The sequence below is a fragment of the Meriones unguiculatus genome, chromosome 7 (genome assembly GCF_030254825.1).
Source record: "Meriones unguiculatus strain TT.TT164.6M chromosome 7, Bangor_MerUng_6.1, whole genome shotgun sequence".
NCBI lineage: Eukaryota > Metazoa > Chordata > Mammalia > Rodentia > Muridae > Meriones > Meriones unguiculatus.
In genome coordinates, this window is record NC_083355.1 from 91391182 (window position 1) to 91418130 (window position 26949).

The following is a 26949-nucleotide window of genomic DNA, read 5'->3' on the forward strand; positions in this document are numbered from 1 at the left end:
AGGTGACTATTATTTTGGCCCATGAGATATCACTGTAATGTCTCTTACTTTATCTTAATTCTTTTTTTAACTACTTTTTAAAAAGATTTATTTCTACATGTATACACTCTATTTGCATGTATGCCTGCATGACAGAAGAAAGCATTAGATCCCATTATAGATGGTTGTAAACCACCATGTGGTGGCTGGGAATTGAACTCAGGACCCCTGGAAGAGCAGCCAATACTCTTAACCACTGAGCCATCTCTCCAGCCCTTATCGTGGTTCTTATAAATTGGAAATTTGTTGAAAAGGCTTGATTAGATTCAGGTTAAACATTTTTAAGGATACTTTCTCAGATATTTTATGATGCGCCTTTGCTATTCTGAGATAAAATTAATAGGTAACAATAACTAACTGTAGTTTTTTAAAATCAATAAAATTTATGACTGCCACACGGAAATGTTCTGTGGGTTGGAGGGCATTCACTGGTGTTCCCACATCACTGTATTAAAACATTTACAAAACATCTAGAGATTTACTTGTACCATGAAAAAGAGGAACGCCTGTGGCAGTTTAACTTCTATAGGAGGTTGTATTTGTTTTGTCTGTAGTCCTTTGTTTTCAGTCGTCTGCCCATTATAGACTGCCCTTTCAGATCACTATCCATGTTTTTGTGTTTCTCATCTTATGACAACAGAACATTTTGGATCAGCTAGCACACTGATAATCTTTTTCAGATTTTATGGTTTTGTAATGTGTAGTTAGCTTTGAAATCATTACATAATGTCTGGAAATAATAGGAAATTTCTATTTATATACTTTGTGTTTTTTAAAGAAAATAAGTTTACTTTGATCATATTTTTGACATTTTTTTCTTTGAAATTCTTCAGGCCAACTAATCTAAAAAATGTGGATATTGGAGATTTGACCTGGGAGCAAAAGGAAAAAGTCTTGAGATTGCTCTTTGCAAAAATGAATGGTTTTGCTGCTAGGTAATTTCCAATTTTTGTAATGAAATGTCAGGTTGTCAAACCTACAAGTCACATAGGAACAATGACTGCATTGTTATTGAGAATTAAAGGAAACACATTAAAGGCCTTAGCTACTTGCTCAGTTGTTGCAACTCTCAGAGAAAGGTTGGGAGATGAACAAATGGATATGGAAGCAAAAGGAGATGTGAAAACACAAGAAAAAAAATAAATCTCCAGTGTTTAAGGCAATGCTTCTTAAGGATCACTGATTGGCTGAATGTATGGCACCTTCAGGCAAACTTAACAACTGTTGATCTTGTGTTGGTTTGCAAAGATGAGCAAATTATTTTAGGCTGAAATTTTTTGTTTGATTTTTTTTTTAACTTTGTAGCAGAGTCTAATGTAGTTCATATTGACTTCTAGAGGCTAGCCTTGAACTCCTGATCTGCCCCTACTTCCCAAGTAAAATAATAATTAGGAACTTGGTAAAAGTTCACAGTTGAACTGTGAATTCACAGTTGTCCAACTGTGAGTTCAACAATAGAGTATTTTGTAATTGACTTAAATCAGATGAGTATAATCAATAAAATAAATGGCTTAGCTATCGCTTAGGCACTGTTAGTGTTTTCCTAAGAATTTTTTCATGTTTACTATTAGAGTATTTAATGTTTCCATCATTTAAATAGGCCTATGCTGTTTTCATCAGCACTCACCTGAAGTCAAGTTAGGATTGGTATATGTGACTTTCTTGGGGAGTCAACATGTGATATTCTTATCTCTATAAACTCATTCAGAAAAGTGAATCAATTGTATTTTTTTTTCTGTTTATTAACCCTATACTTTCTAAAGTATACTGGGCCTGTCTCCATTGGTTAACTTTTCTATGTCCTGAGACTTATATGTGCATATGTGTTATGTGTGCACAGGTATGTGGGTACCTGTGCAGATGCCAAAAGGCATCAAGAGTCTTCCTCTATAGCTTTCTACCCTTTTTGTTCCTGTTAACCTTTGAAATTAGCTCAAGCTTTTACCTTGTTAGAAACTTTCTTGACCTTCACAATGAAGATAGATTCCTCTAATCTAGGCCTTCACACCTTTATCTAATTCCTCTTATCTCCAGAGAGGGAAGTGGAGGATCTGGAGTGTGTGTGTGGGAGGGGTTATCCTCAGCTACACACATTGAACTGGAGGGAGCTCTCCCTATCTCAGGACAACCAAAAAGCAATTTCACTTGACACAAATTCTTTGTGGTTCTTGTTTTAAGTTTATTTTCCAGGATCGGTCCATTTTCTCCTCCAGATGCTAGGTTTGAACTTATGTCTTCTTGCTTTCACAGCAAGCACTCTTACCCACTGATCTATCATCCTAGTTCCATGAGATTCTTTTGTGGGAAGGTAACTTTTCTGGGTGTTTTGATTAGTTCTCTTGCTCAGCCTTGACTTCCACTATTAATAATTGTTCATGAGTGTTGGAGTGATGTTTTTGTGTAAATGCTGATTTCTGTACCAGTAGAAAGTTGAGTACAGGCTGGACTTTATATTGTTATTCTTTTGGCTGCATCATATTTTGTAAACACTCCTTCCAACACCTTTTGGTAAAATAAAGAGCTGAACAGCCACTAATAGCAAAGGCAGGAAAGGGAGTTCCTATCTGATAGAGATAGGAACTGTGGGAAAAGAAAGAGGCACAAAATGACTCGCCTATAAGAGGCAGAGGAAGAAACAGGGAGATGGGCCTGAGAAGAGGTAAGAAACCACATGGCAAAACATAAATTAAACATAGGTTATAAGAACTAGTGGGAAAAGGCCTAAAGCTATTGTAAGTAAATATAAATCTCCTTCAGAGCTGGGGCAGATAGAGGAAGTCCGTATAGTTATACATGAGTACCTTCATTATTATTGTCTCCATAAAGACTTTTTTCTTTCCTTTTTCTTTCTTTCTTTCTTTCTTTTTTTTTTGTGTGTGTGTGTGTGTGTGTGTTTTGGATTTTTTTGTTCTTTTCAAGACAGGGTTTCTCTGTATAGACTTGACTGTCCTGGATCTCCCTTTGAAATACTTGAATTCAGTATGTCTGAACTTGAAGCAGTTATATTTGATTACTTATTTTTTACTTATATTTATTATACTTATATTTTACAACATATTTGATGAGTATGACTCATTCTGAAAATAGAAACCATATCCACCTGAAATTTGACTCAGCATTTTAAGGGTAGGAAGGTTCAAGGAGATATTGCCTCATTTGTTTATTGCTGTTTATCTACCACAGGAAATACAAACAGAGTTCTAAGCCTCCTCTTCCAGACTACATTTCTGACAGTGGAGAAATGAAAGAAACTGGGTAAGATTTCTTCTCTCAGAGTTATAAATAAGAGCCTGATCAAAAATGTCCTTTGTGGATATTTTATGGCTGGAGTTGAGAGAATGACAGTAGCAAGCCTGTTGTTCTAAACCAAATTCCATGCATGACTGTTGACATGACTGTTTTGTCTTTATTATAGGGATGAAATGAATGTTCCAGATCAAACCTTCATCACCCAGCAAGTGCAAATTTCAGACTCCAAAAAAATGGTATCATTTGCTAGTATTCCTAAAGGGGTATAGGATTGTACAGTAGTAAGGAATCTGCTCTCTAATCAAGCAACACACCACTGCTGGCTTTCACTATGCAATGTCTTACTAGTTCACAGTTCCCCAACCCAAACAGCTCTCAGGGATGATCAGACAACATTTTATCACAGTGTCCATACTAATAAGGCATGTTATATATATATATATATATATATATATATATATATATATATATGGAGAACCTATAGATTCCTTTCTGAAATAAGCTACTTGGTCAAATGTATATTTTATTTTTTATTTTTAATATTTATTATGTATGATTGCTCTATCTGCATATACACCTGCACGCCAGAAGAGGGCATCGAATCTCAGTATAGATCGTTGTGAGCCACCATGTGGTTACTAGGAATTGAACTCAGGACCTCTGGAAGAACAGCTAATGCTCTTAACTTCTGAGCCATCTCTCCAGCCCCAAATGTATATTTTTTATTTTTTTGGGTCCTAGTGATTGAGCCATTTGCATCCTAGGGCAAAGCACCTCACTCTGGAGCTGCCCCTTTGCCCTCTATCTTTTATAGAGGCACAGATACAAGGTCCTGATGGCTCTTGGCTTTGAGCACAGGTCAGAAGCACTGCGACTTGGAGAACAAAGGAAGGAAAAGACTGTTTTTTCAAACTGTATTTTTTTCCCCTAAGGGTTATTTTATTTGTACTTTGTTATGCATAATCAGTATAGAATCTGACAAAATACAAATGAGGCCATATAAGAACAAAAAGAAAAATGCTGTTTTTCTGTTTTAGTGATACTAACCTGAATATAACTATAGATTTCATCTAAAAAACAAAAGATTCTTTTGAGCACAAGCAGCTGGCCAAATCAGTTGATTCTAATTAGAGTAACACAGTTCTGATTAGTCATAATTTTTTTTAAGATTTATTTATTATGAATACATTGTTCTGCCTGCATGCCAGAAGAGGGCACCAGATCTCATTATAGATGGTTGTGAGCCACCGTGTGATTTCTGGGAACTGAACTCAGGACCTCTGGAAGTAGCCAATGCTCTTAACCTCTGAACCATTTCTCCAGGCCCCTGGTCATAATTTTTTAAAAGTAACTTTCTTAATATCTAAGGAAAATATTAGGGATCAGGTGGTTAAATTCTACTTGGAATTTAGATAATAACCACTTTTCAACCCAGCCCAAAATTGTTGGATTGAATTATGAACTGTGATTTATAAGAAAACAAAGGGCATTGTAGTCACAAACTATACATGTCTACTTAGCTTTTGGATAGAAAATAAGTCAGAGTTGTATTTTGTTAAAGTGACCAAAGGCTCTACCAGAGGTGGGATACTCTAATAATCCTATATCCAAGGAGTAGGAATTTTCATTTTTTTTTTTTTACCACCTTCATTTTAATTTACCAAATAACCCAGTGGATGAGAGCAACACTGTTCAGAACAGAGGAAAATAAATGACCAGGGCCACACCTCTCGAAGCACTAAGAATTAAGCAGAGCCCTCAGCCGTCTACTTCAGAAAGCCAGGCAGATGAAACAGACAAACTGTTTTGTTCAGCACATCAGCCTCTTCTGACTTAAGGTTTAGATTAAAAGCAAGTTTAAAGGCAGTTGAATAAGTGGTGGCTAAATACTGTCAACACATGAGACTTTTAAGTTTTTTTGTAGCCCAATTAATTATTCTAGATGAAGAGTTTTAAAAAGTATCAACTAATGAGAAATGCGGGCAAAAAAGAAAGAATAACATAAAATTTGGCAAATAGTAGGTTAGGCTTGTATAAGGCAAGAGTCTTTCCTCTTTTCAAGATCGGAGATTCCTTGATTTCTGGATCAAAAATAGCTTGTGAAATAATTTTTCTAAGGATTTATTTGCACCTGAATTAATGGCTAGAGTATTGATTTAATGATTGCTGAAGCAAACCATGAGACATGGTACATGTAACAAAAAGCTAATTTATCACTTGCATCCTGAGGTGTCCTTGAGAAGTATTTTAAAAAGGAAGAGCACAGGCAGTGATAGAGTTAAGTGGTGAGCATGACACACAGAAGGAAGTAGTGTTGAGCAGAAAAGCCGTTGTCACCACATTGGGATAAGTAAAAACAGGTCACATATCACGTAGTGTGGAAATCGATGGAGGGCTGTGTTTGAGGCTTAACCAGAGGGTGGATTGTTTCATTACTGGAAGATCTGTCCCTCTGCTGGTAATTCTCCTCCAAGTCACCAGAAGAACAGCATTGTTAGAAGACAGTTCTAAGCTCTCATTTTAGGTAAACTCATCACACAACAGTTACCTCAAAAACAGAAGCATGACGAACAAGTAAAGACCTGGTGTGTTACCTGTAGTCTTCCTACAACTTTCAAGGGACTGAGCATTCTGAGAAAGAGTTTAGTTGTAACGTATTCCATTCTCATGGATCTGATTTGAGCAAAGATGCCAAGTGAAGGTTGCCAAGAATGACAGGAAATTACTCAGGCTGGGCTGAGTCTTGGAAGAACTTGTTTCTAACGCCCCATCGTAGGCATGACCACAGCAGGTGAGGAGAGAGTAGCATCCTCTTCTTTCCACTGAGATGTGATAGTCTTTAACTGAGTATAAAATTGGATGCCCTAAAAAAAATAAATAAATAAAACCAAAGAGACATAGAGTCAGCATATACTTCTGGGAATGTAAATTACTTCTGGGAATTTAAATTAGTTTAACATTTTTAGTACTGTGAGCACTACCCATGTTCCTATTTGAGTAATTGGTACAACAAAATCCATTATTTGTTCATGAGATAGTATAACTGAAACATTTATGGGGGTGTAAACATGGCTCAGCTATTAAAAGCATTTGCTTCTCTTGCAGAGGAACAAGGTTTTATTCCCAGTAGCTACATGGCAGCTCACAACCACGTGTCACTCCAGTTCCTCTTCTGGCCTCTGAAGGCATCAGTCACACACACTATGCACAGATATACATGCAGGCAAAACATTTATAACTGCCCCCAAGTTCCCCACATTATGGGGCTAGGCTATCGCTTAATTGGTAGAATGCTTATATAACATGCATGGAGCCCTGGATTCAATCTCCAACATGTCTTAAAATAGGCATGGTAGGGCTGGGTGGTGGTGCACATGCCTTTAATCTCAGCACTTGAGTGTGAGGCCAGCCTGGTCTACAAAGCAAGTCTAGGACAGCCAAAGCTACACAGAGAAACCCTGTCTCGAACCACCCCCTCCAAAAAAAAAAAAAAAAAAGCATGGTAATATGTGCCTATAATTCCAACACTCAAGAGGTAGAAGTAGGAGGATCAAGAGTTCAAGGACATCCTTGGCTACACAGTAAACTGGAGACCATCTTAGGATATATATATATATATATATTTGACTTGTCTCTAAAAAAGTCTGGGAAGATGTCTTTGCAGGTCAAGTAGTTCCCACAGGACCTGAGTTCAGATTCCCAGAACACATGTAAATGGCAGGTCAGTAGCAAGCCTCAGCGATCCTGCATGGTGAGGTGGGAGGTAGAAATTTTACCTCTGGAAGCTCAAAGGCCAGCGAGTCTAGACAAGCAGGCAAAACGGCAAGGATCAACAAGCTTGTCCTCTGACCTCCACATGGACATCTCCACCCAGCCTCACACAAAGAATTAAAGAAGTAATAAACCACTTAGCACAATACCTACCACATGCTAAACAATCAAAGCTTAGTCATCATTAATATGCTGAAGTTAGAATTTTAAGCATAAGGGTATCAAAGCTGAAAAACTGAACAGTGCAATCTTGTTAAATCTTCTGGCCACTCTATTTCAGAGCTGACCAAGCAGTAAAGTCAATAGGCTTTGGTCAAATCCTGCTTCTAACCTTATTTACCATAGCTTAACTTTGAGCCCTGTCTGATATAAACTTACCTTTTAGCAAAGCTGTAAGGAGAAATTGAAATGATATAGCAAAGTAACTGGTATTCAACAAATTCTGCTTCTAGTCATCAGTGATAATGAGCTATGTTTTGTAAAGTTGCAAACCTAAAATAGTCTACACACCAAATTCTAAATTACCAAAAACTTTACTAGAGTTAAAGCTTTTTAAGGCCCTGTATTCAATCTACCTCACAAACACATGTATAATATGTATAAAAATAAGCTTGATGTCTTTAAACCGAGACATGATAAATGACTAGAAGTCATTCAGATAAAAGAAAAAAGATAGACAGAGTGTCACAGGAAAAAGAAATGACCTATACAGAGATTTGGGTTTCCTTATGCTCTTTCCTCTAAACCTATTACCTTGATGTACTCAATGAAGGGAGACTTGGCAAAATTTTGTTAACTTTTAAATCTTTTTTTTTTAGGGGTCTCAGAAATAAAAGCAGAGCAATAGATGACTCCACAGCAGATATAAGTGAGTCCTTCTTTATGTAATCTTGCTCTGAGTATGTTCAAGAACATTTTCAAAGGAAAAGAAAATTCCAACTGAAAAGTTACCTGTTTGCCATAGAAATTGGTGTCTCCCCTGAAGGAAGATCTCGAGCCGGTGAAGGAGAACATGGGCAAAGGCACTGGAATGGGGACATTCACGCCCACCTAAAGAGAACAGAAGCACATCGAGTACTGGCTGAAAGGCTTAGCAGGGTCCACACAGAAGCACAAAGACATCGACACTAGTTTTATTTTTTCTTTGGTTTTAGATTTTGCTTGCTTTGGGTTTTCTGCAGATAGCAATTTTTAAGTAGTCATCTTGCACCCTGTGTTCCACCCCAAGAAATGGGGAGTTGTGGGCAATTAAAAGGGCAGTCTATTCACAGACCTGTCCGACATCCACCATGTGAGAGTATTTCCGGGCAGTGGCTCCGTTGGTGGTGAAGATGGCGGTTCCGTTTCCATATGGGTTGTCATTTACAATCTTGATGGCTTCATCCAGTGTTTCTGTCTCTAAAACCACAAGAACTGGACCAAAAATCTCCTCTTTGTAACAAGTCATACTTGGCTGTCAGGAGAAATGGATCCAGAAAAGTCTTATATTTTTTTAAAAAAACAAAACTATGTTATGCTTCTTTAGCACTGTAACTCACTACCCATGTCTCCACAAGCACTTTTTTGTTCTAGTAACCATCTTCTCTTATTTCTGTTCAAAAGATAGGAATCTTTAGAGCTACAACTATATAAATAACTAGGATTTGCATTCTTTGCTTTTCAGTACTCTATTTCAAGGTCAAGACCCATCACCAACACCTATACAACTTGTTTCATACAGTTATTAATAAAGTTACACGAAAAGTCATTTTATGAATTAAATAGATATTAAGTAAACCAGAACTTTTCTAGAAATCCTTGCTAAATGCTCTGTAACAAAACAACCCATTCTTATTCATTCCTTTGCTTCCAAGTAAGTCTCCAATTTTCATATTGGATCCTACTTAAACATTCAAAACATCCTTCACTGCTGCACCTACCCAGCTGTGTTTATTGCCAATGCGCTTTTCCTCTGCATTTCTGTGGCAAGAAACTTCAACCTGTGACATGTTAGTCAGGACATACAACAAAAAGCCTGCCTCTATTAGTCATGAATGTTAGCTGGGAGACTGTCACACTTTGATAAATAAAAATTGATGATTTCTATCTCTTTTGTTTCTTTCTGGTAAAGATGAAATTAACTTTTAGGCATAGGTTAAAGTATTCAATGAATACTGAGTGTTAATATATTGATTGGGGCACTGCAGTACTCTGAGCAAGTGGGAAACGAAAGTTTAAGACAAGGGCTACAACTATAATACCAGGATCACGGGACCCTCAGAGACCACCAGGAGACGACTCGATGTAAGAGCAAGAGAGCTTTATTATGAGAGCGATCGAACTCGGGACCTAAGTCTCACTGACACAGCAGTAGAGAAGTGAGACCCTGAGCCCTGAGTGAGCAGGGTTTTTAAAGGGAAAGACTTTAAGCAGGGGGTTTCCATGCCAGCAAACATGGGGGGTACATGTTTCCATGAGAGAAAGGGGGGTTCATGCCTTGACGTTAGAGATTTGGGTAAAGCCATAGGGGAAGGTGGCAATAATCACAATTGCCAGGGAAATTGTCTCTATTTTTTACTAAACATTTATTCTGTGATATTTCCTGGAGGCCATTGCTTGGAGAGCTAAATTTGTTTTCTGCCAGGTGTACATTCTGTGATATTTTCTGGTACCTGAGTTCAGCTCCCAGTCAAGATGGCTCCTTATTTTAAAATGGAGTTACCCAGGCTAACAAACTCTTCACAACTATTGTTTGTATGCCAAATGTGCTTGTTCTGAAAGAGCCTACAAGCTAAGAACAGTTTCTCCTTTATTTTAATGGTTAGAAAAAATTTCAGAAGACTATTTCATAATATAAAATTACAAAATTCAAATGTACAATTGTAAAAATTGAAATTGAACAATTGAAATTAAAAATGTATAATTCAGCTAGGTGCATGCCTATGATCCTAGCACTTGAGGCAGGAGGATCTTTGTGAGTTCAAGGACAGCCTGGTCTACAAAGCCAGTCCAGGACAGCCAAAGCTACACAGAGAAACCTTGTCTCGAAAAACAAACAAAAAACAAGACAAATAAACAAAAAACCACAGAAAAAAAAGAAAATGTACAATTCAATTCAAAATGTACAAATACAAAATCCAAGCTGGGTGAGGTGGTGCCTTTAACCCAAGACAGAGGCAGCAGGTGAGTCCAGGACAGCCAGGGTTCTGTTGCGGAGAGAAGCCCTGTCTCAACACCCCCCCCAAATAATCCATAAATAAGATTTTACTGGAACCATGTACTTGTAGTTGACTTTATACTATACCCCAGAGTGGTTGTGACAGAGACTCTATTTCTGCAAAGCTGAAAATATTTAGCCTCCCAAGGAAAGTCTGTTGTACTGGTTAGTTTGTGTCACCTTGACATATCCCAGTCATCTGAGAAGAAGGAACCTTATCTGAGGAATTGCCTCTATCAGATTAGCATGTGGGCAGATCTGTGTGGTGCTTTCTTGATTAATGTGGGTGGTGCCATCTTGGGCAAATTCTCCTGGGTTGTAGGAAAAAGCAAGGTGAAGGAACCATGGGGAGCAAGGTAGTAAAAGCAGCCTTCCTCCATGGTCTCTGCTTCTCTTTCTGCCTCCAGGTTCCTGCCCTGACTTCCCTCAGTGATGGACTGTCATCAAACCAAATCAAAAGAAAACAAAACAAGGGGCTGTAGAGATGGCTCAGAGGTTAAGAGCACTGCTTGCTCTTCCAGAGGTCCTGAGCTCAATTCCCAGGAACCACATGGTGGCTCACAACCATCTATAATGAGATCTGGTTCCCTCTTCTGGCATTCAGGTGTACATGCAGGCAGAATATTGTATACATAATAAAATAAGTAAATCTTAAAAAAAAAAAAAGAAAAGAAAACATGACTGTCTTTGACATGAACCCAGTGGCAGGCTCTTTGCCTCCTCCCCGCCCCCTCGAGGGAGGAGGAGCAGCCTTGTTAGGCCACAGGGGAGGACATTGCAGCCAGTCCTGATGAGACCTGATAAACTAGGGTCAGATGGAAGGGGAGAAGGACCATTCCTATCAGTGGAGTTAGAGAGGGGCAGGGAGGAGATGTGGGAGGGAGGATGGGATTGGGAGGGAATGAGGGAGGGGGCTATAGCTGGGATACAAAGTAAACTAATTAATATAAAAAATAAAAATTAAAAAAAAAAAAAGAAAGAAAACAAAAACCCAGATACACCCCCTTTTTCCCCTAAGTCGCTTTTGGTCATGTTTTATCACAGCAGTAGAAAGCAAACCAAGATATGTGCCATATAGTAAACAGAGTTCTAGTTGGAAGCTGGGGAGATTTATTTATTTAGCTTCCAGAAAGAATAACTGAGCAATCCTTGCAAGAGTTATGGCCTTAAATATTAAATATCTTCATTTATAGAGGACTGAGATTTCAGGGCCTCTAAGGTGTTTTTAAGCTCTTGCATTTGTGAAATAATCTTCGCTTGCTTACCTTGACATTGGAGATGATGGTTGGTCCAACAAAGTTACCATTTTCATAGCCTTTGACTTTAATTTTCCGCCCATCCAGAAGGATAGATGCACCTTCTTTTGTTCCACTATCGATCAGCTTGCACACTCGCTCTTTGGCCTGAGGGGTGATCAGAGGGCCAAGATCAGCTCCCGGCTGGTCTCCTATAAAACAAATAAAAGTGTCTAAGGATTTTTTTTTTTACTTTATGTCTTTTCTTTTTTTTCCCCCACTTATTTATTTAATCACTTTACAGCCCAATTGAAGCCCTTTCCTCCTCTCTTCCCAATCCCACCTTCATGCCCCCATTTCCTCCTCCCCTTCGTCTCAGCTAGGGGAAAGGGATCCAAAGGCAGGCAACAGGGTCAGAGACAGCACCTATTCCCACTGTTAGGGGACCCGCAGGATGACCACACTGCACTTCCGCTAGGTCCGGCCCACGCATGCTCTTTGGTTGGTGGTTCAGTCTCTGTGAGCCCCCATGGTCCCAGCTTGGTTTACTTGCACCTAAGGATTTTACTAACACAGATTTTGGCTGCTGAGATAAGTTTGGATGACAAGTAGAGTTTAAGAGAGTTAACAGAAGGAACAGTAAATGCTCCCCATTGGCAAGGCCAACACTAAATCCAATGATTCAGTGCCATAGAGGTCTAATGTTACTTGGCAGTTGACTACCTGCGTTGACCCGAAGATTTTTGGCGCGCTCCACCAGTTCCGGCAGCCACTTCTTCGCTTCTCCCACAAGGATGGCTGTTGAGAGGGCCATGCAACGTTGGCCAGCAGCTCCAAATGCTGCCCCAACCAGTTGGTTGAGGGTGTTTTCCTTATTGGCATCTGGCATGACTACCCCGTGGTTTTTGGCTCCCTAAAGAAGTGCAAAAAGCACACAGGTCTTCCTTAGATAAATTCAGTCAAACCAAAATACTTAAGCAAAGAACCTGATGTATGAGAGTTTATGAAAAGAAACAATTTATCTTTTCTTATTTTGAACAAATATTTATTATTATTATTATTATTATTATTATTATTATTTAGTTTTAAATTTTTGCAGTATTGGGAATTGAACCTGACCTCATGCATACCAGGCAAAGGTCAGCCTTTTATTTTGAGACAAAGTCTCACTAGGTTGCCAAAGCTAGTATTGAACTCTGTAGCACAGGACAGATTATTTTTAATACTGCTGAGATCTAAGCAATACTAAACAGGGCTCCACATTACTTTAATCTCCATGAGAAGCTGATGCACTCATTTAGATCAAAGCCATTAACAAGGTGGTGGGCAGGGGAGGCTCAGTTACTTTCAAATTGACAAGTTAAGAAACGTAGACTACAAAAGCAAACCATGTATCATATAAGAGACATATGAACCAGTGCCTTATGTGGGATGGCCTTCCCAATTCTTTAACAAAATGGTTGCTGTAAAGACAAAATAAGCTTAGGGCTAACCAGTGGGGAAAGGGTTGGTTTCAAGACAGGGCTTCCTTATGCAGCCCTGGCTCTCTTGGAACTCGGACTGTAGAGCAGGCTGGCTTGGAGCTCAGAGATCCACCTGCCTCTGCCTCGCTGGGATTAAAGAAAGGCGTGTGCCATCAAGCTCTCTACCACATTTTTAAAGCCATATCATTAGTAGTTAGAGCACACTTTTAAAAGAAGGAAGAAATAAGGTGTAGAGAGAGAAGATTTGGCTGTTACTGCTGAGGACTAAAGAATCTGAGTAAGATTCTTAAGGAGGAATACGCCCTTTGTCACCAAGATTAATTGTGTATGATAAAATATGGTCACCATAGCAGAATAAAACTTCACAAGGCCAGGGCCTAGGAGGAAATTCAGGATGAAATGGTGAGCACTGGCCTTCATGAGCTACGGAATGAGTGGCCTGTCTGCTAAAGGGCATTCCCTTCACAGACAGGGAATATACACAAAGCCAAGTTTGAGGAGCAAAAGGAATGAGACGTCACCATATTGGCTTGAACCCTCTTGCCATTTCTTGACCCTCTTTCGAAGATGTACTCTCCTGCCTGGTTGGATCCCACAAAGCTGATTGCTTTGATGTCTGGATGATCACAAATAAAATTTACAGCTTTAAAAAGAAAATAAATGATTACCACAAGGAATAAGTAGCCCATGGGTTCATCAATACATCAAACCTGCCCTTTCCCCGTATTGTGAATTAACACTCATATATTTCGGCATGGAAATTCCACTGTGACGTGGGATCGCTTAATTACAATGTTTTGTTTTTGAGACAGGGTCTCACTATGTAGCCCTAGGTACTAGACCACGCTGCTCGCAAACTCAGATTCACCTGCTTCTGTCTCCCAAACATTGGTATTATAGACATGTGCACCACACCAGTCTTTAAATTGCAAACTCTATTTAATTTATTCTCTCTTTACTAGTCCAGAACTTCCACAGAAATCAAGCTTGTGTGCCAAGTGTCTTTGTATGCTGATCCATTTAGATAACCCATAAAGGCTACAATTTCTACTTTCCTCCAATAAAATAACATTCTTTCAAAACCTGACCTTTTTATTTTATCCTTTAAGAACAAGTTATGTCTCAGATTCTCAGATACTTACACCCTCATGTAAGTGATAGGTACACACTCTTGATAGGGCACACTATTTAAACTTAGGAATCTGGATAGATGGACCCTAATTTCCCTAGTTGCTGGTAGGGTTACTTAGAGCAAAAATGACTTAATTGCACTCTGCCTTTGCCTTCTCATCTGAAAGATGAGAAACAGGACTCTCCTGAAAGCATTGTTGAGCTATTAAATAAGAAAATAACCTTTCTCTTCACGCTCATCTTCGTCTGGCCCTAATTAATTTTTCTGGTGTTCTACTGTGCAGTATAGCTCACCCAGATGGCGAGATGGTTAAGCCACACGACCTTTAAACATCGAGGTTACTATTAGTAAATCCTTCCTTGCTAATTTCCTCATCCTAAAACACCCAGTCACAGAGCTGGAGAGATGGCTTAGTGGTTAAGAATGCTTCTCACCCTCTCAGAGGACAGGAATTCAGTTCCCAGTGCCCACACTGGGCACCTCACAACCACCTGTAAGCTCACCTCAGGGGAGCCAATGCCCTCCTCCAGCCTCCGTGGGTATCCACACTGATGTGGCCAACACACACAAAGTCACATGCACATTAAGTAAACATTCAAGTCCCCAATCAATATCAAACACCTTAGTGTGGGAGTCAGGTTAAGTAGTCATATAAAAAAGTTACCTTCATGCTGTCCGTGGATAATGTTCAGTGTTCCATCGGGGGCACCAGAATCCTGAAGCAACTTAGCAAGAAGCATCGTTGCTCCAGGTACTCGCTCTGATGGCTTCATTAGGAAAGTATTTCCACAAACCATTGCCATGGGAAACATCCAAAGGGGGATCATGGCAGGAAAATTAAATGGCGCGATGCCTGCACACACACCCAGAGGCAGGCGGTAGGAATAAAGGTCCATGTCTTTGGTGATAGATGGCATGGTCTCTCCCAGCATGAGGGATGTCACACTGCAGGCATGCTCGACCACCTCTGGAAGACAGAGGACATGAGTCTGGTCACCCAGCGCCTTTCCATGCCCAACACTAGTTAGCTTTGTCATTCTCTATTCAGTCCATTCAGGTCACTGATAGGGATTCGTCATCTCCATGTGGGAAGCTTAAGTAAACAGATTCTCTGAGTGACATACATATATGTTCTCAAACACCATTCAAGCTTAAAAAAAAAAACAATCAAAAACCAGTAAATTAGTCTTAAAGGTACCAGATAAATATTGCCTTAAAAATATTTTTAAAGAGCTGGGAGTGGTGGCATACGCCTGTAATCCCAGCACTCTGGGAGTCAGAGGCAGGCAGATCTCTGTGAGTTCAAGGCCAGGCTGGTCTACAAACTGAGTCCAGGACAGCCCAGGAATCCCTGATGCTAGTATACAACTTACAACCCTAGCACATGGGAGGCTGAGGTAAGGAGTTCCATGGGTCAGAGCCAGACCTGACTATCTAGTAAGTTCCAAGGCAGCCAGAGATACTCAGTGAGCCTTGCCTCAAGAGACAAAGACAAACAAAACAAAAGGAAAAGGAAAAAGCTACCACAGGACAGCAAAATCCACATAAAGGAAGAATCAACCTCCCCATTCTGGGATCTGCCTCCCATCTTTTCATCTCTCCCATAAATCCCAGGAGGGGCTCCCAGCTTACGAAGGCCTCGGAATACATCTCCTTCCGCATCAGCTAGAGTCTTCCCTTGTTCCAATGTGATTACCCTGGCAATTTCTTTCTAAAGAGAAAACATACGAACAGAAGCCAGTCCAAGGATGCTCCTTTATATTATTTACTTGCTTAATGTTGGGAATATACTTCATGATTTTGTTGTGTTATGTTGTTGTTTTGAGACAAGGTCTCATGTAACTCAGACCAGCCCCAAACTCGCTCTATAGTTGAGGCTGGCCTTGAACTCCTGATGGTCCTGCCTCCACCACCCAAGCGCTAGGATTACAGGCATGACCAGGGTCTTGCTCATGTTGACTAAGCGTGTATGATACCGCTGAGCTCTCAACCCAGCCCCTATTCTTCTCCAAGGAAAAACAAAACTGAGGGAGAACATGAATGAGGAAAAGGATCACGACCACTGTCCTTCTGTGTTGTGGCGTTAGAGAGGACAGCTGATCAAGACTCTGAAGAGGTGACCAACATGCCCTCGAAGGCCAGAAAACAACGCAAACTTCTTACCAGGTTTTCTTTAATAAGTTGTTGGTAGCGGAGTAGGACCTGCTGGCGGGTTAAAATAGATGTGTCTGCCCATGCAGGGAACGCACGTTTGCAGGCAGCCACGGCCGCATCCATTTCAGCTTTGGTGGACTGAGGGACCCGACCAATAACCTCATTGGTGGCCTGAAAAGAAGCCATCACATTTACCAGCGCTTCACTTTTCCCATGCGGGCCTACTCACAGCAGCCACACGTGCTTTGTGGTAGAGCCCTACCTCCCCCCACCCCCCACTTGCCCCTTGTTCCCAAAATTCTAGGCTGGTAGGTTTAAGTCCCAGAAAAGTTTTGCTTACTGGGTTGTGGATGTCAATCCATTTGTCACTTTTGGATTCAACAAATTTCCCATCAATGAAGAGCTTTACAGTTGGCTAGAGAAAAACATACATACACATACACACACAAAAAAAATTAATTATTATTTTGCTTCTTTTTCTCTTGTGAAGAAGGAATTCTGGTGGATAATTGGATCTAACCGCTGAGCCATCTCTCTAGCCTTTCCTCACCCAAAAGTTAAACTTCCAGGAGCAATAGAAATGTTTATACTGGGTGCTGAAAAGAGAGATGGCTCAGCAGGTAAGGGCACTGGGTGCTCTTCCAGAGGACCAAGGTTCCATTCCCAGCACGTACTCACAACCATCTAGAACCAATTCCAGAGTATTTGATACCCTCTCTTGGCCTCTGCAGGCACAAGACACGCACAAGGCACCGACATACATGCAGGCACAGTACTGATAAACACATAAAGATTTAAATAAGAAACACAAAACTAAAAGTTATATACTTTTTGATCGCAACCATCCAAGAAGAGAATGCCTGAAAATTACAATGCATTCCTTCTCAGAAGTTCATCTTTAGCACCAAAGTTACTCACCACTGATGAGGAGAAGGAGGCTGCTGGGTACCATGTGGAGTTCACTTTAGAGGAAACCTACGGGATTAAATGGTATCTGATGAATTGCCAGGTTAGTGCGCCCCCCCTCCCCTTTAGACTCCAAGGAAGGATGGAACAGATTTGGAAAAGGAACAGACAGAGGTAGTGGCTGAAGAGAGGGAACAAGGTAGGAGAGGAGTCGCAGAGAGTTAAGAGGGCAGAGAACAGACCCAGGAAGAGCAAGGGCAAGAGGACAGAAGGCCGGTAGAGAAAAGAGAAACTCAAAGTGGAAATATCTGTGTGACAAGCTGGAGAGCTAAGTCAGGGTACGCTCCTGGGAGAAGATGAGGGACACTCAAAGCAGTGGCCCACACTTTTAATCCCAATACTCAGGAGGCAGGCATTCTCTGTGAGCTTGGGCTCCATAGTGAGTTTCAGGCCACTAAGACTCTATTTCAAGGGTGCTGGAGAGATGGCTTAGAGGTTAAAAGCACTGTCTGCTCTTTCAGGGGTCCTGAATTCAATTCCTGGCAACCACATGGTAGCTTACAACCATCTATAATGTGATCTGGTGTCCTCTTCTGGCATTCAGGTATGCACGCAGATAGAGCCCTCATATACATAAAATCAATACATCTTTAAAAAAAATACCCTATTCCAATAAAACTTGGCAAGTGGCTGTCAGAACGCTGAACATCATATAGCTACTGGGATTGCATAAAGGGATTTAGTGTTTGGACACAAGAAGTATATAGTTTTGTTTTGAGACAGAGTCTCAAAGCCCAGGCTTTCCTGGGACTTTTTATGTAGCCGAAGTCCTTGAACCCATGATGATTCCCTATGTCAGCCTCCTAAGTATGGGATTGTAAGTGCAAGCAACCACATAACACTTAGGATCATATGCCTTTTTGTTTGTGTTTTTGAGACAGGGTTTCTCAGTGTAGTCCTGGAATTCAATATGTAGACAGAGATCCACCCGCCTCTGCCTCTCAAGTGTTGGGATTAAAGACTTTTTTTTTTTCAAGACAGGATTTCACTCTGTCTCCTTGGCTGTCCTGGAACTCACTCCTTATGATCAGCCTAGTCTCTAACTCAGAGATCCACTTGCCTTTGCTGTGGACTAAAGGCAGCTACACCACTGTCTAGTGGGCGTTTAGTCTACTTGTAGGTAGAAGTGCTGTCACTGGATCTCCCTTGTCCCCTTCCTCTTAGCCCCAGGTACTGAGGACCAAACCTGGGGTCTCGTGTATGCTAGGCAAGCCTCCTACCACTGAGCTACATCCGCAGCTTTGGCTGTAGAGTCTTTTTGTTTAGTTGGTTTTTGTTTCTCTGTGTAGCCTTGGCTCTCTTGGATTTGCTTTGTAGACCAGGCTGGCCTCGAACTCACAGAGATCTTCCTGCCACTGCCTCCCTGGAGAGATGGGATTATAGGTGTTTGCCACCATGCCTGGCTTGTATAGTTGTTAATCCTGGAGCTGGGAGGCAGAGGTAGGCAGACCTCTGAATTCAAGACTACTCTTGTCTAAATAGTGAGTTCCAAGCCAGCAGAGCTATGTAGTGAGACCATGTCTCAAAAAAAAGTTTGTGTGGGAGGGGCAGGAATAGGTCCCCACAAACTGAGGACTAGCCTGGTAGTCTACATAGTGAAGGCTAGAAGGAAGAAAAAAAAAAACTAAACAAAAAACAAAAAACAAACCCAACAACTAACCAAATGAAAATACTGACAAGAAACTAGGCAACACAGAAAGTTATAGAAACAATAAATCATAAAGATCATTGTCTTAGATTTCCAGGGAAGTCTTGGTTTTGCAAAATACAGTTACCATAAGTCTAACAAAAGTACTTTATATGATGTGTAAAGTAAATGTTGAAGATAGCATAAATCAATATAAATATAATAAACCGTAAATAATATTGTCTTTGGGCAATGTGAATGTAGATTAAATAGTAATAAAATGTGATTATTTGTTCACACATACTTGAATACAACTGTTTATAACACCTTTACTTCAATTAGCCCCAAACTTGGTAATGATTCAAATGTCCACTATTAGATAATATGATCAAAGTACATATGTATGAAATTATCACAATAGAACCCATTTTTTAAAAAATAGAATATATGCTAATAGTGAAATTTTTTAAATGCCTCCACAAGGAGAACAACAGACCCCAAATACCTGGGCCTAGGGGGGCCTGCAGAGATCAATACTCCAACCAAGGACCTTGTATGGAGAAGACCTAGACCCTGTTCAAAGGAAGCCCATTGGCTGCTCAGTTTTCAAGTGGGTCCCCAAGTAAGGGGTACAAGGACTGTCTCTGACATGAACTCAGTGGCTGGCTCTTTGATCACTTCCCCCTGGAGGGGTGTAGCCTTGCCAGGCTACAGAGAAAGATGATGCAGCTGCTTTGATGATAAGCTAGTATCAGATAGAAGGAGAGGAGGTCCTCCCCTATCAGGGGACTAGGGAAAGGATATAGGGGGAGGAGAGGGAGGGTGGGAGTGGGAGGAGATGAGAGATGGGGCTGCAGCAAGGATACAAAGTGAATAAATTGTAATAAATAAATAAATGAATAAATAAAATGCAATAGTTGAGGGTGGAGATGCACTTCAGGAAGCTGAAAGATCATATATTCAAGGCTAGTCTGGGCTACCAAGTGAGACTGTGTTCCAAGTGGGAAAAAGAATAGATGAAACATTAGATAATTTATTTATATGAAACCAGGCAATACAAGTTCATATATAGCACCATCAGTTTTGTAGTTACCCATGGATGAAAGGGACAGCAGTAAGGAGCGCTAAGAGGGAATTTTTTTGGAGTGATGAATATTTTTATTAGTTTGTGATATTTTCACAGGCATTAACTCTTATCAAATGATATATGTACATATTATTTTGTGTCAATTTCAGTTTAGAGGCTATTTTAGAAATGGTACAGATACCCCAAGGCAGGAGAATATGCCGATATTTTACAGGGAGTTGAGGGAAGCTCAATTATAATAATGTTAAATCTTACATTGTATTTTTAAAACAGTGTTCAACATGTTACAAAAGTTGACTTGAGCAATATTCAGGTAAAAGATGTAAAAGGAAGTTGGGATGATGGTTTCTGCTGCCACCTTGAAAAGGTCATTCCTGACAATGGTCCCTTTGGCCACTGTCCACTCTCACTGCTATACTACACTATGTGTCTCGCTTGAATTCCTTTGATGGTGATCACAGGACCAGAGAGCTGAGGAGAGAAAAGCAAAACCCCAGTGACCAGTGGGTTTTTTTCACCCTCACCTTGAGATCTCTGATACTGCCAAATGGGTTCCTTCTCTTAATTGTCTTTACTTCCTTAACTCCCATGAACTTTTTAATGTACTCCAACTTTCATAACCAAATATCAGTGACGCCAAGTCTTCCTTAGACCTAACCCACAGCTAATTACTCTTTCTTGAAGCCCTTTCACTTCTCCTATGTTGCCCTGGTGTCTTTTCTACCCATCCCTCTATTTCTTTGTATTCCTCGTTATCTCCTGGGTCCCATTTTTGGCCATGAAAGACAAAGCAGCAAAAACCTCCCCGATGGCTTTCTACTGCCTTTGCAATTCAGATCAACGCCACTGGTGTTCAGAGGCTCCACACAGTGCTTTTGCTTCTCTAGTTTCATAGCTGACTTGCTCCTTCCTCCTTGCTCTCTGCTCCAACCGTCCTGGAGTTAGACATTATACTGTGTTGTCCCAAGGTTGGCCTAAGACTTCTGGACATGTTCTATCTTCTTTGCTTTTGAATATGCTGAGCCATCTTGTCTGACACTGTTTAATTCTATTTGCCTGGCTCGTTCTTAACTCCCTTGGGTTTCTAGTTGGCTGTCATCCTCTCTAGGAGGCCTCACCCTCAGGTATGGGCTCAGTACCTGAGTATGGAGTTCATCAAGCACTCAAGTCCTCCATTTTTCATTCCACAGCACAGGACAATAGTTTGCTTACATATTAAATCTCTCTTTCTTTAGATCACTAGACCATCGTGTCCTCTGTCCCTAGCCTAATCCTTTGAACAGACTGAGGATTTGTTAATATTTTACAGAACCAAAGGGTGAATACTCACCAAGCAGTTTTCATGTGTTCTCTCTTAAGGATAGAAAGTGCACAGATCAGCTAATTTAAGCACTACAAGTGAGTTAAGCTTTATGTTTTCACTTACACACACAGCTTTCCTGCCCACTATAATGAAATATAACCAAGTAGTTTTTGCAGAATGAAATCTGTTTTGTATTTCTTAAGAAATACTCATTAATAGTCTTAAGAAATATTCATTAGTTTCCTGAAGACACTAATCCATCACTTTCACTCTCTAGATCAGTGATTCTCAACTTTCCTAACACTGTGACCCTTTAATACAGTTCCTCATGTTGTGGTGACCCCAACCATAAAATTATTTTGTTGCTACTTCATAACTGTAATTTTGCTACTGTTGTGAATTGTAATGTAAATATCTGCTATGGAGGCTATCTGATAGAAAGGGTTGTTCAGCCCCGAGGGGTCTCAACTCACAGGCTGAGAACCGCTGCTCTAAGTATTAACTTCCTATCTACTGGTATGCTTTGTCTTTTCCCTTGGCCAGTGGCTTGATAATCTTGCAAGATACAGAGTCAGCCCTTTTAGTAGCTTGTGCTGAACTGGACAGGCTGAGTTTGGGGCTCTTTCCCTATATCCCTTGGCACCCCCAATTGCTAGAACATTGTGCTACAGTTGTGAATGTGTTAAAAGTCTAGGACAGTGCAAAGAAAGAAAGGCATGCCAAGATCTAAGTCCTAAATTCTTCACTCCATCAGTCACTAACTAGGTGAACTTGGGTCTGACCTGACCCAAGTGTCAGCCAATTCACTTCACTACATTTTAAGATTCTCATCTTCACAGATATTCTTAAAATTAGACAGTAGTGGAGGTAGGGTTAAATTCAGAGATTTGTATTGCATCACTGAGGCAGGTCACTGGGTTTCTTTAAGGCAGTTTTCTTATCTCTGAATGGAAAAGATAATATCACACAAAGCAGAGAAAGAGAGAGTCTAGGTTAAATTCTACTATTCCCAAAACAGAAGACATAGGCTGAATACTTAAAAAACAAAACAAAACTGAAAACTCACTCATTATTTTGTATGCTATCCTGAAAAATAAAATTTAAAAACTCTGAAAATATGAATTTGATCCTTCACCGGTTCTCTTGATGGTCTTCTAATATTCATGGCTGTCAGAATTTAGACTATTTTCTCTTTTCTATGTGTTTTTCTTTTTTTCTTTATGTCTTTGTGTATGTTGTGTGTGTGTTCGTGTGTGAGAAAGATAGAGGCTCAGTATGTTATCCAGGTGTTTTTTCCTTGTTGTTTCTGTTAGGGTTTTTGCTGTTGTAAATTTTTCTGTATGTGTGAGTGTATGCAACATGTGCACAGTGCCCTTAGAGACCAGACGGCATCAGGACCCCCTAAAGCTGGAGTTAGAGATGGTTGTCAACTACCCAGTGTGAGTGCTGGGAACTGAACACAGGTCCTCTGAAGAGGAGGGAACACTCAACCTCTGAGCTACCTCTTCAGCTCCCAATTTTATTTTTTTATTTTAGAAATCATTTTTGTTGATTTTTTTTCAGTAACCATTTACCAAGCAATATAGGTTTCATTAAAGTATTTTCAGGCATGTCGTTATACCATGTTGCTCTTCATTCTCTTCTTCAACTGCCCTCATCTCCCTCCTGTTCTCTGGTGGGTTCACTTCCCAGGCTGGTTTCGAAGTAGTCTCAGGAGATTTTCCTGCCTCCGTTTCTCTGAGAGCTGGGCCTACATGCCCATGTAGACTAGCCTTTATCAAAGCGTCATGCTACACTAAGTTCTAATTGTCTAAGAACTATTTCTGGTCTTTTTCCAAGTCAGTTCAGAGGTTTCCGCAATTTGGTTCTTAAAGAGAAAAACAACACACAAGGGAAGAGAGATTCTGTCCCTTTGTCCAAGGGGCAAAATAGCTGAATATTCTCAGGGACTCATGGTGCTGGGAATAACAGTAAACGGGGAGCAGCTTTTATAAAGGATTTTAAGAGGTTGGTAAAGGAAGAGGGAGAGTGGAAATGTTCCTGATACTAGAAAAATGACACCAGTATACAGCTAGGGGAGTGAAGTCATGCCGACCCTCTAAGACCTCCAGCTCATTCTTCACACTGTTCCAGTAAATAGAATATTCAAGCCTGAGCTTTTGGTGACTGCACCGAGGATCTAACACGTGCACACACTTCTGCAGTAGAACTAGAAACCTGATGAACAGAAATCGATTTCATATAAAATTGCAACCATATAGGACCCATGAATAAGAAAGAGACAACGTTGCTTAACGCCAGATTATGAATCTTCCCAGGAACACAGCAAGTCTTGCCTCACATTCTAAGTCCTTGCTAAGGTGCCAACAGACGGGAAAGGCTATGAACAAAGCTGGGGATCACGGGCATGCAGCTCTACAAGCTCCTTTGGGCTAGCTTCTGTGTTGTTCCAGTCCCAGTCTGCCAGGATGGAGGGTGTGTTGGAGCTGACCCTGGGAACGTGTTTTCCTAGGTTCTCATTTTCTACCACCTGTATGGGAAATATTTAGTTCTTCGAATTAAGTAGCATTAGCCAAACAACGTGCCCTTGTTTACCTCCAAAAGTTAAACTTCGTTTAATTTCGCTGCGAAAGTTTAACTTCGGCCAGAGCTTGGAAAAAAACAAAACAAAACAAAACTCTAAGAGCCAGACTAGTTTGTGAAAACAGTTAGCAAATGACTGCCTTTGATGTGGAAAGCTAGAGTACATTTCTCGGAGATTCAAAGTTCCTTCGCTGACTCTCCTTCCAGGTCCCTTCCCCCTACCCCCTTTCTTCAGATAGAGGATGGGTGGGGGAAGGGACCTCCTGGCAAAGGAAAGTACTCTAGGAAAGGTGACCAAAAGGGGGAGTTTCTGGGGAACAGAGGTGAAAGAGAGACCGTGGGAGGAAGCAAGGAGAGAAAGCAAGCCAGCGAGTGACAGCAGAGACTGAGCTGGGCTGGAGGTGGGTGGGTCGGAGTTAGAAAAGGAAAGTGTCAGGAGCAAAAGAGGGGAGGGCCAGGGGCGACGGTCCGGGGCTAGATCCCAGGCCCTGAAGGTACAGAGTGACGTCCCGCACGGGTCTGGTGGAACACGAGGGTCGGCCAAGAAGGGGCTGGGCCAAGAAGTCTGTCCGGCAGGAACACGGTTTAGAGACCGGACGGAAAGGACCCATTCCTAACGTTACGGTCCCTCGTCGCCACCCTCACTCGCCTGCAGGATCCGGGACCGCACTGCCGCCGCTGCCGCCACCACCGCCGCCATGGCTCACCACCGACCCTGCCAAGCGCCCTGCTCCGTGGCTGCCAGTGCCTCCCGCAAAGCTGCACCGCTAGGCCACGCCCTCCACACGGCCCAGCCCTCCCATTGGAGGCGAGAGCTACTTCTCACAACCAATCACTTGTCAGAGCTCTTGACTCCGCCCATCACGCCCAGCCCTGGGAGGCGGTGATTGGTCAAAAGCGGAAGCGTCCTCGCCCCGCCCCCCTCACTTCAGCCTATTTTTGTTGGCGGAGACAGGGAGACGCCCCCCGACTTGGGACTGCATATTAAGCACACAGGGAAGACGCCCCCTGATCGGGAACTACGATTGGCTACAGGTAGGGGCCCCCCCCACGAGGTCCCGCCCCTTTGCTAAGAAAAGTAAATAAAGCTCCTGGAGAATTTTGCCCGTGTTGCACCTCAACCACCGCGCCGCGGGCGTAGCTGTTGGCCGGGGTGGGACTAGGCAGATGTTACCCTATGAGGTAAGGAAACGGGACCGGGCCGCGAGTTGAGGATAGGCTGTCTCTGCTAGGGGCGTGGCTTGTGGATCTCCGCTTTCCCGCCGACGGTTGGTCACGTGACATGGGCAGGAAGATGGCGTCTCCCACGGACGGTAAGAGCCGGCAAGTGGATTGTTGGCCTGCGGTCTCTTTATTTCCTTCTCTGGGGAACTTCCACGGTTTTCACGCTCGCGCCTTATTCTTGATCCCCGATCCTTTGTCTCCCGCTTTTGTTCTCTGGGCTATGTCGGGTTTTCAGCCAGCGGGGATTTCACAGCGGCTCCTGGGACGCCCTGGTACCGGGTCTCCTCGCTGTGTACTAGGCGGGTGAGGGAGGCCACAAACCAGAGACGCTTTCTGGGGAAAAGGACGGAGGTGGCCCCGGCCCATCGGTGGTGCTGAGAGTTCAGGAGGGGCTGCTGAGGGGAAAGGGAGCTTTCCTTTCGGGCAGACCCTTTGGAATGTTGGTTCTGTGTCCCAAGCTGGAACTAGTCTCCCAAGCCCTACCGCGACTGGTGACTGACATGAGGGCTGAGGTTCATCCCTGGACCGAGCCGGGAGAGAAACCTGCTTGTCTGCTCAGTTTAATACCGTTGCCCTGGCAGCGGGAGATGCGGGGACCTGGTTTCCTGACCCTGAGTTGCGAGGGATTGAAAATTAGACTTGTTCATGTAGTTTCGCAGGCGTCTCACCCTTAATCTGTCTTTCCTCTACTTTATGTGTTGTTTCTTTAGGCTGAGGGCAGGAACAGTTCTGCTTATCTGTCGCCTAAGGTGCAGGTCACAGCAGGTGGCAATTAGGTGTTTTGTTATACCCATATGCTTTTGCTTGCGGTTCTGCTTTAGTATTTGGAATTGCCTTTCTGTCATTATTCAGTAGCTCAGTATATTCATTGTCAGCACAGTTATTCTGTTAATTTCCCCGGGCCACACCCTATTATAAATCGTAAGTCTGTCTTATTTCATAAATTTAATCCTAGATTTTAGATTAATGTCTGCAAAGCATTTGGCCTTAAGTTAACTTTTATCCAAAAGGGAAACTGGCCTTTGGTGAGTGACCTCTAATCTCAGTTATTTGGGAGATTGAGGCTGGAGGATTGTTGCTTCAGTCTTGCCTAGGCTACAGAGGGAATTGCAGGCAAAGTATGTCTCAAATAAAAAGTTAGGGTTTGGTTGGTTGGTTTTGTTTGTTTTCTTCTTTTTCTTTTTCTTTTTTTTTTCCTCGACAAAGTTTCTGTGTAGCCATGGCTGCCCTGGAACTTGCTCTATAGACCAGGCTGGCCTCAAACTCAGAATCCCAGCTTCCCAGGTGCGGGGATTTTAAAGGCATGTACCACTACCGCCCAACTTCAAATAAAGAAAGTTTTATTTTAAAAAGTGAGGGAGGAAATGGGGCTGACTAGATGACGCAGTGGTTAAGTGCACCTGCTGCTTTTGCAAAGGACCCAGATTCTATTTCCAGTCCCCACATGCTGTCTCACAGCCCTCAGTTCTACTAGATCTGATCTCCACGGGCATCAGGCATGCATGTGATTCACATAATATGCAGACAAAACAGTCAGACATAAATAAATCTAAAAATGGAAATATAAAAAGTGAGGATATAGTTCAGTGCCAGAGAGTTTGATTATCATAAACAAGGCCCTAGATTCAGTCTTTAGTTCTGAAAAGAGTAATTGGATTATTTGCAAAAAATAATGTTACCAGATTTTTTCCCCCTTTCTTCCTTTCTTTTTTGAGATAGGGTCTCACAGTGTAGCCCAGGTTGGCCTCAAGCTCACCATCCTTCTGCTTTCCTACCTGTGCCTCCAGTAGGCTGGGATTAAAACTCTGAACCACTACGCCTGGCCTCTTGATTTTGAAGTTTTAGGTTCATCTGCAACTTAAGTTTTGAGCACATTCACATACCTTAAGAAATTGTGGG

General features: G+C 41.7%; 3 protein-coding genes across 13 annotated transcripts in view; 2 read left to right on the forward strand and 1 right to left on the reverse strand.

Annotated features, from left to right (window-relative positions):
- Positions 1-9144, forward strand: part of Bbof1 (basal body orientation factor 1) — a 30232-nt gene extending 21088 nt beyond the window's left edge. The window contains exons 9-12 of the mRNA XM_021634137.2: positions 873-974; positions 3223-3294; positions 3455-3524; positions 7878-9144. Coding sequence (XP_021489812.2) covers positions 873-974; positions 3223-3294; positions 3455-3524; positions 7878-7892 — 259 coding nt within the window. The 3' untranslated portion in view covers positions 7893-9144. The remainder of the gene's footprint in view (positions 1-872; positions 975-3222; positions 3295-3454; positions 3525-7877) is intronic.
- Aldh6a1 (aldehyde dehydrogenase 6 family member A1) lies at positions 3404-24614 on the reverse strand. Its single transcript, XM_021634135.2, has 12 exons — positions 24476-24614; positions 17179-17235; positions 16601-16675; positions 16270-16431; positions 15739-15817; positions 14771-15073; positions 13496-13617; positions 12214-12403; positions 11521-11702; positions 8333-8512; positions 8011-8109; positions 3404-6152 (listed from the first exon to the last, which is right to left on the reverse strand). Exons 1-12 carry the CDS (start codon positions 24524-24526, stop codon positions 6048-6050), a joined length of 1605 nt encoding a protein of 534 aa, XP_021489810.1. The 5' UTR covers positions 24527-24614; the 3' UTR covers positions 3404-6047.
- A 170-nt stretch (positions 24615-24784) lies between these two features.
- Lin52 (lin-52 DREAM MuvB core complex component) overlaps positions 24785-26949 on the forward strand; it is an 87676-nt gene continuing 85511 nt past the window's right edge. For 2 of the 11 annotated variants that reach the window (XM_021634180.2, XM_060387858.1), the window contains exon 1: positions 24946-25139. In XM_021634180.2, coding sequence (XP_021489855.1) covers positions 25109-25139 — 31 coding nt within the window. In that variant the 5' untranslated portion in view covers positions 24946-25108. Of the gene's footprint in view, positions 24862-24926; positions 25140-26949 lie in introns of those variants that run through there. The other 9 variants (XM_060387853.1, XM_060387854.1, XM_060387855.1 and 6 more) reach the window with 9 other exon arrangements.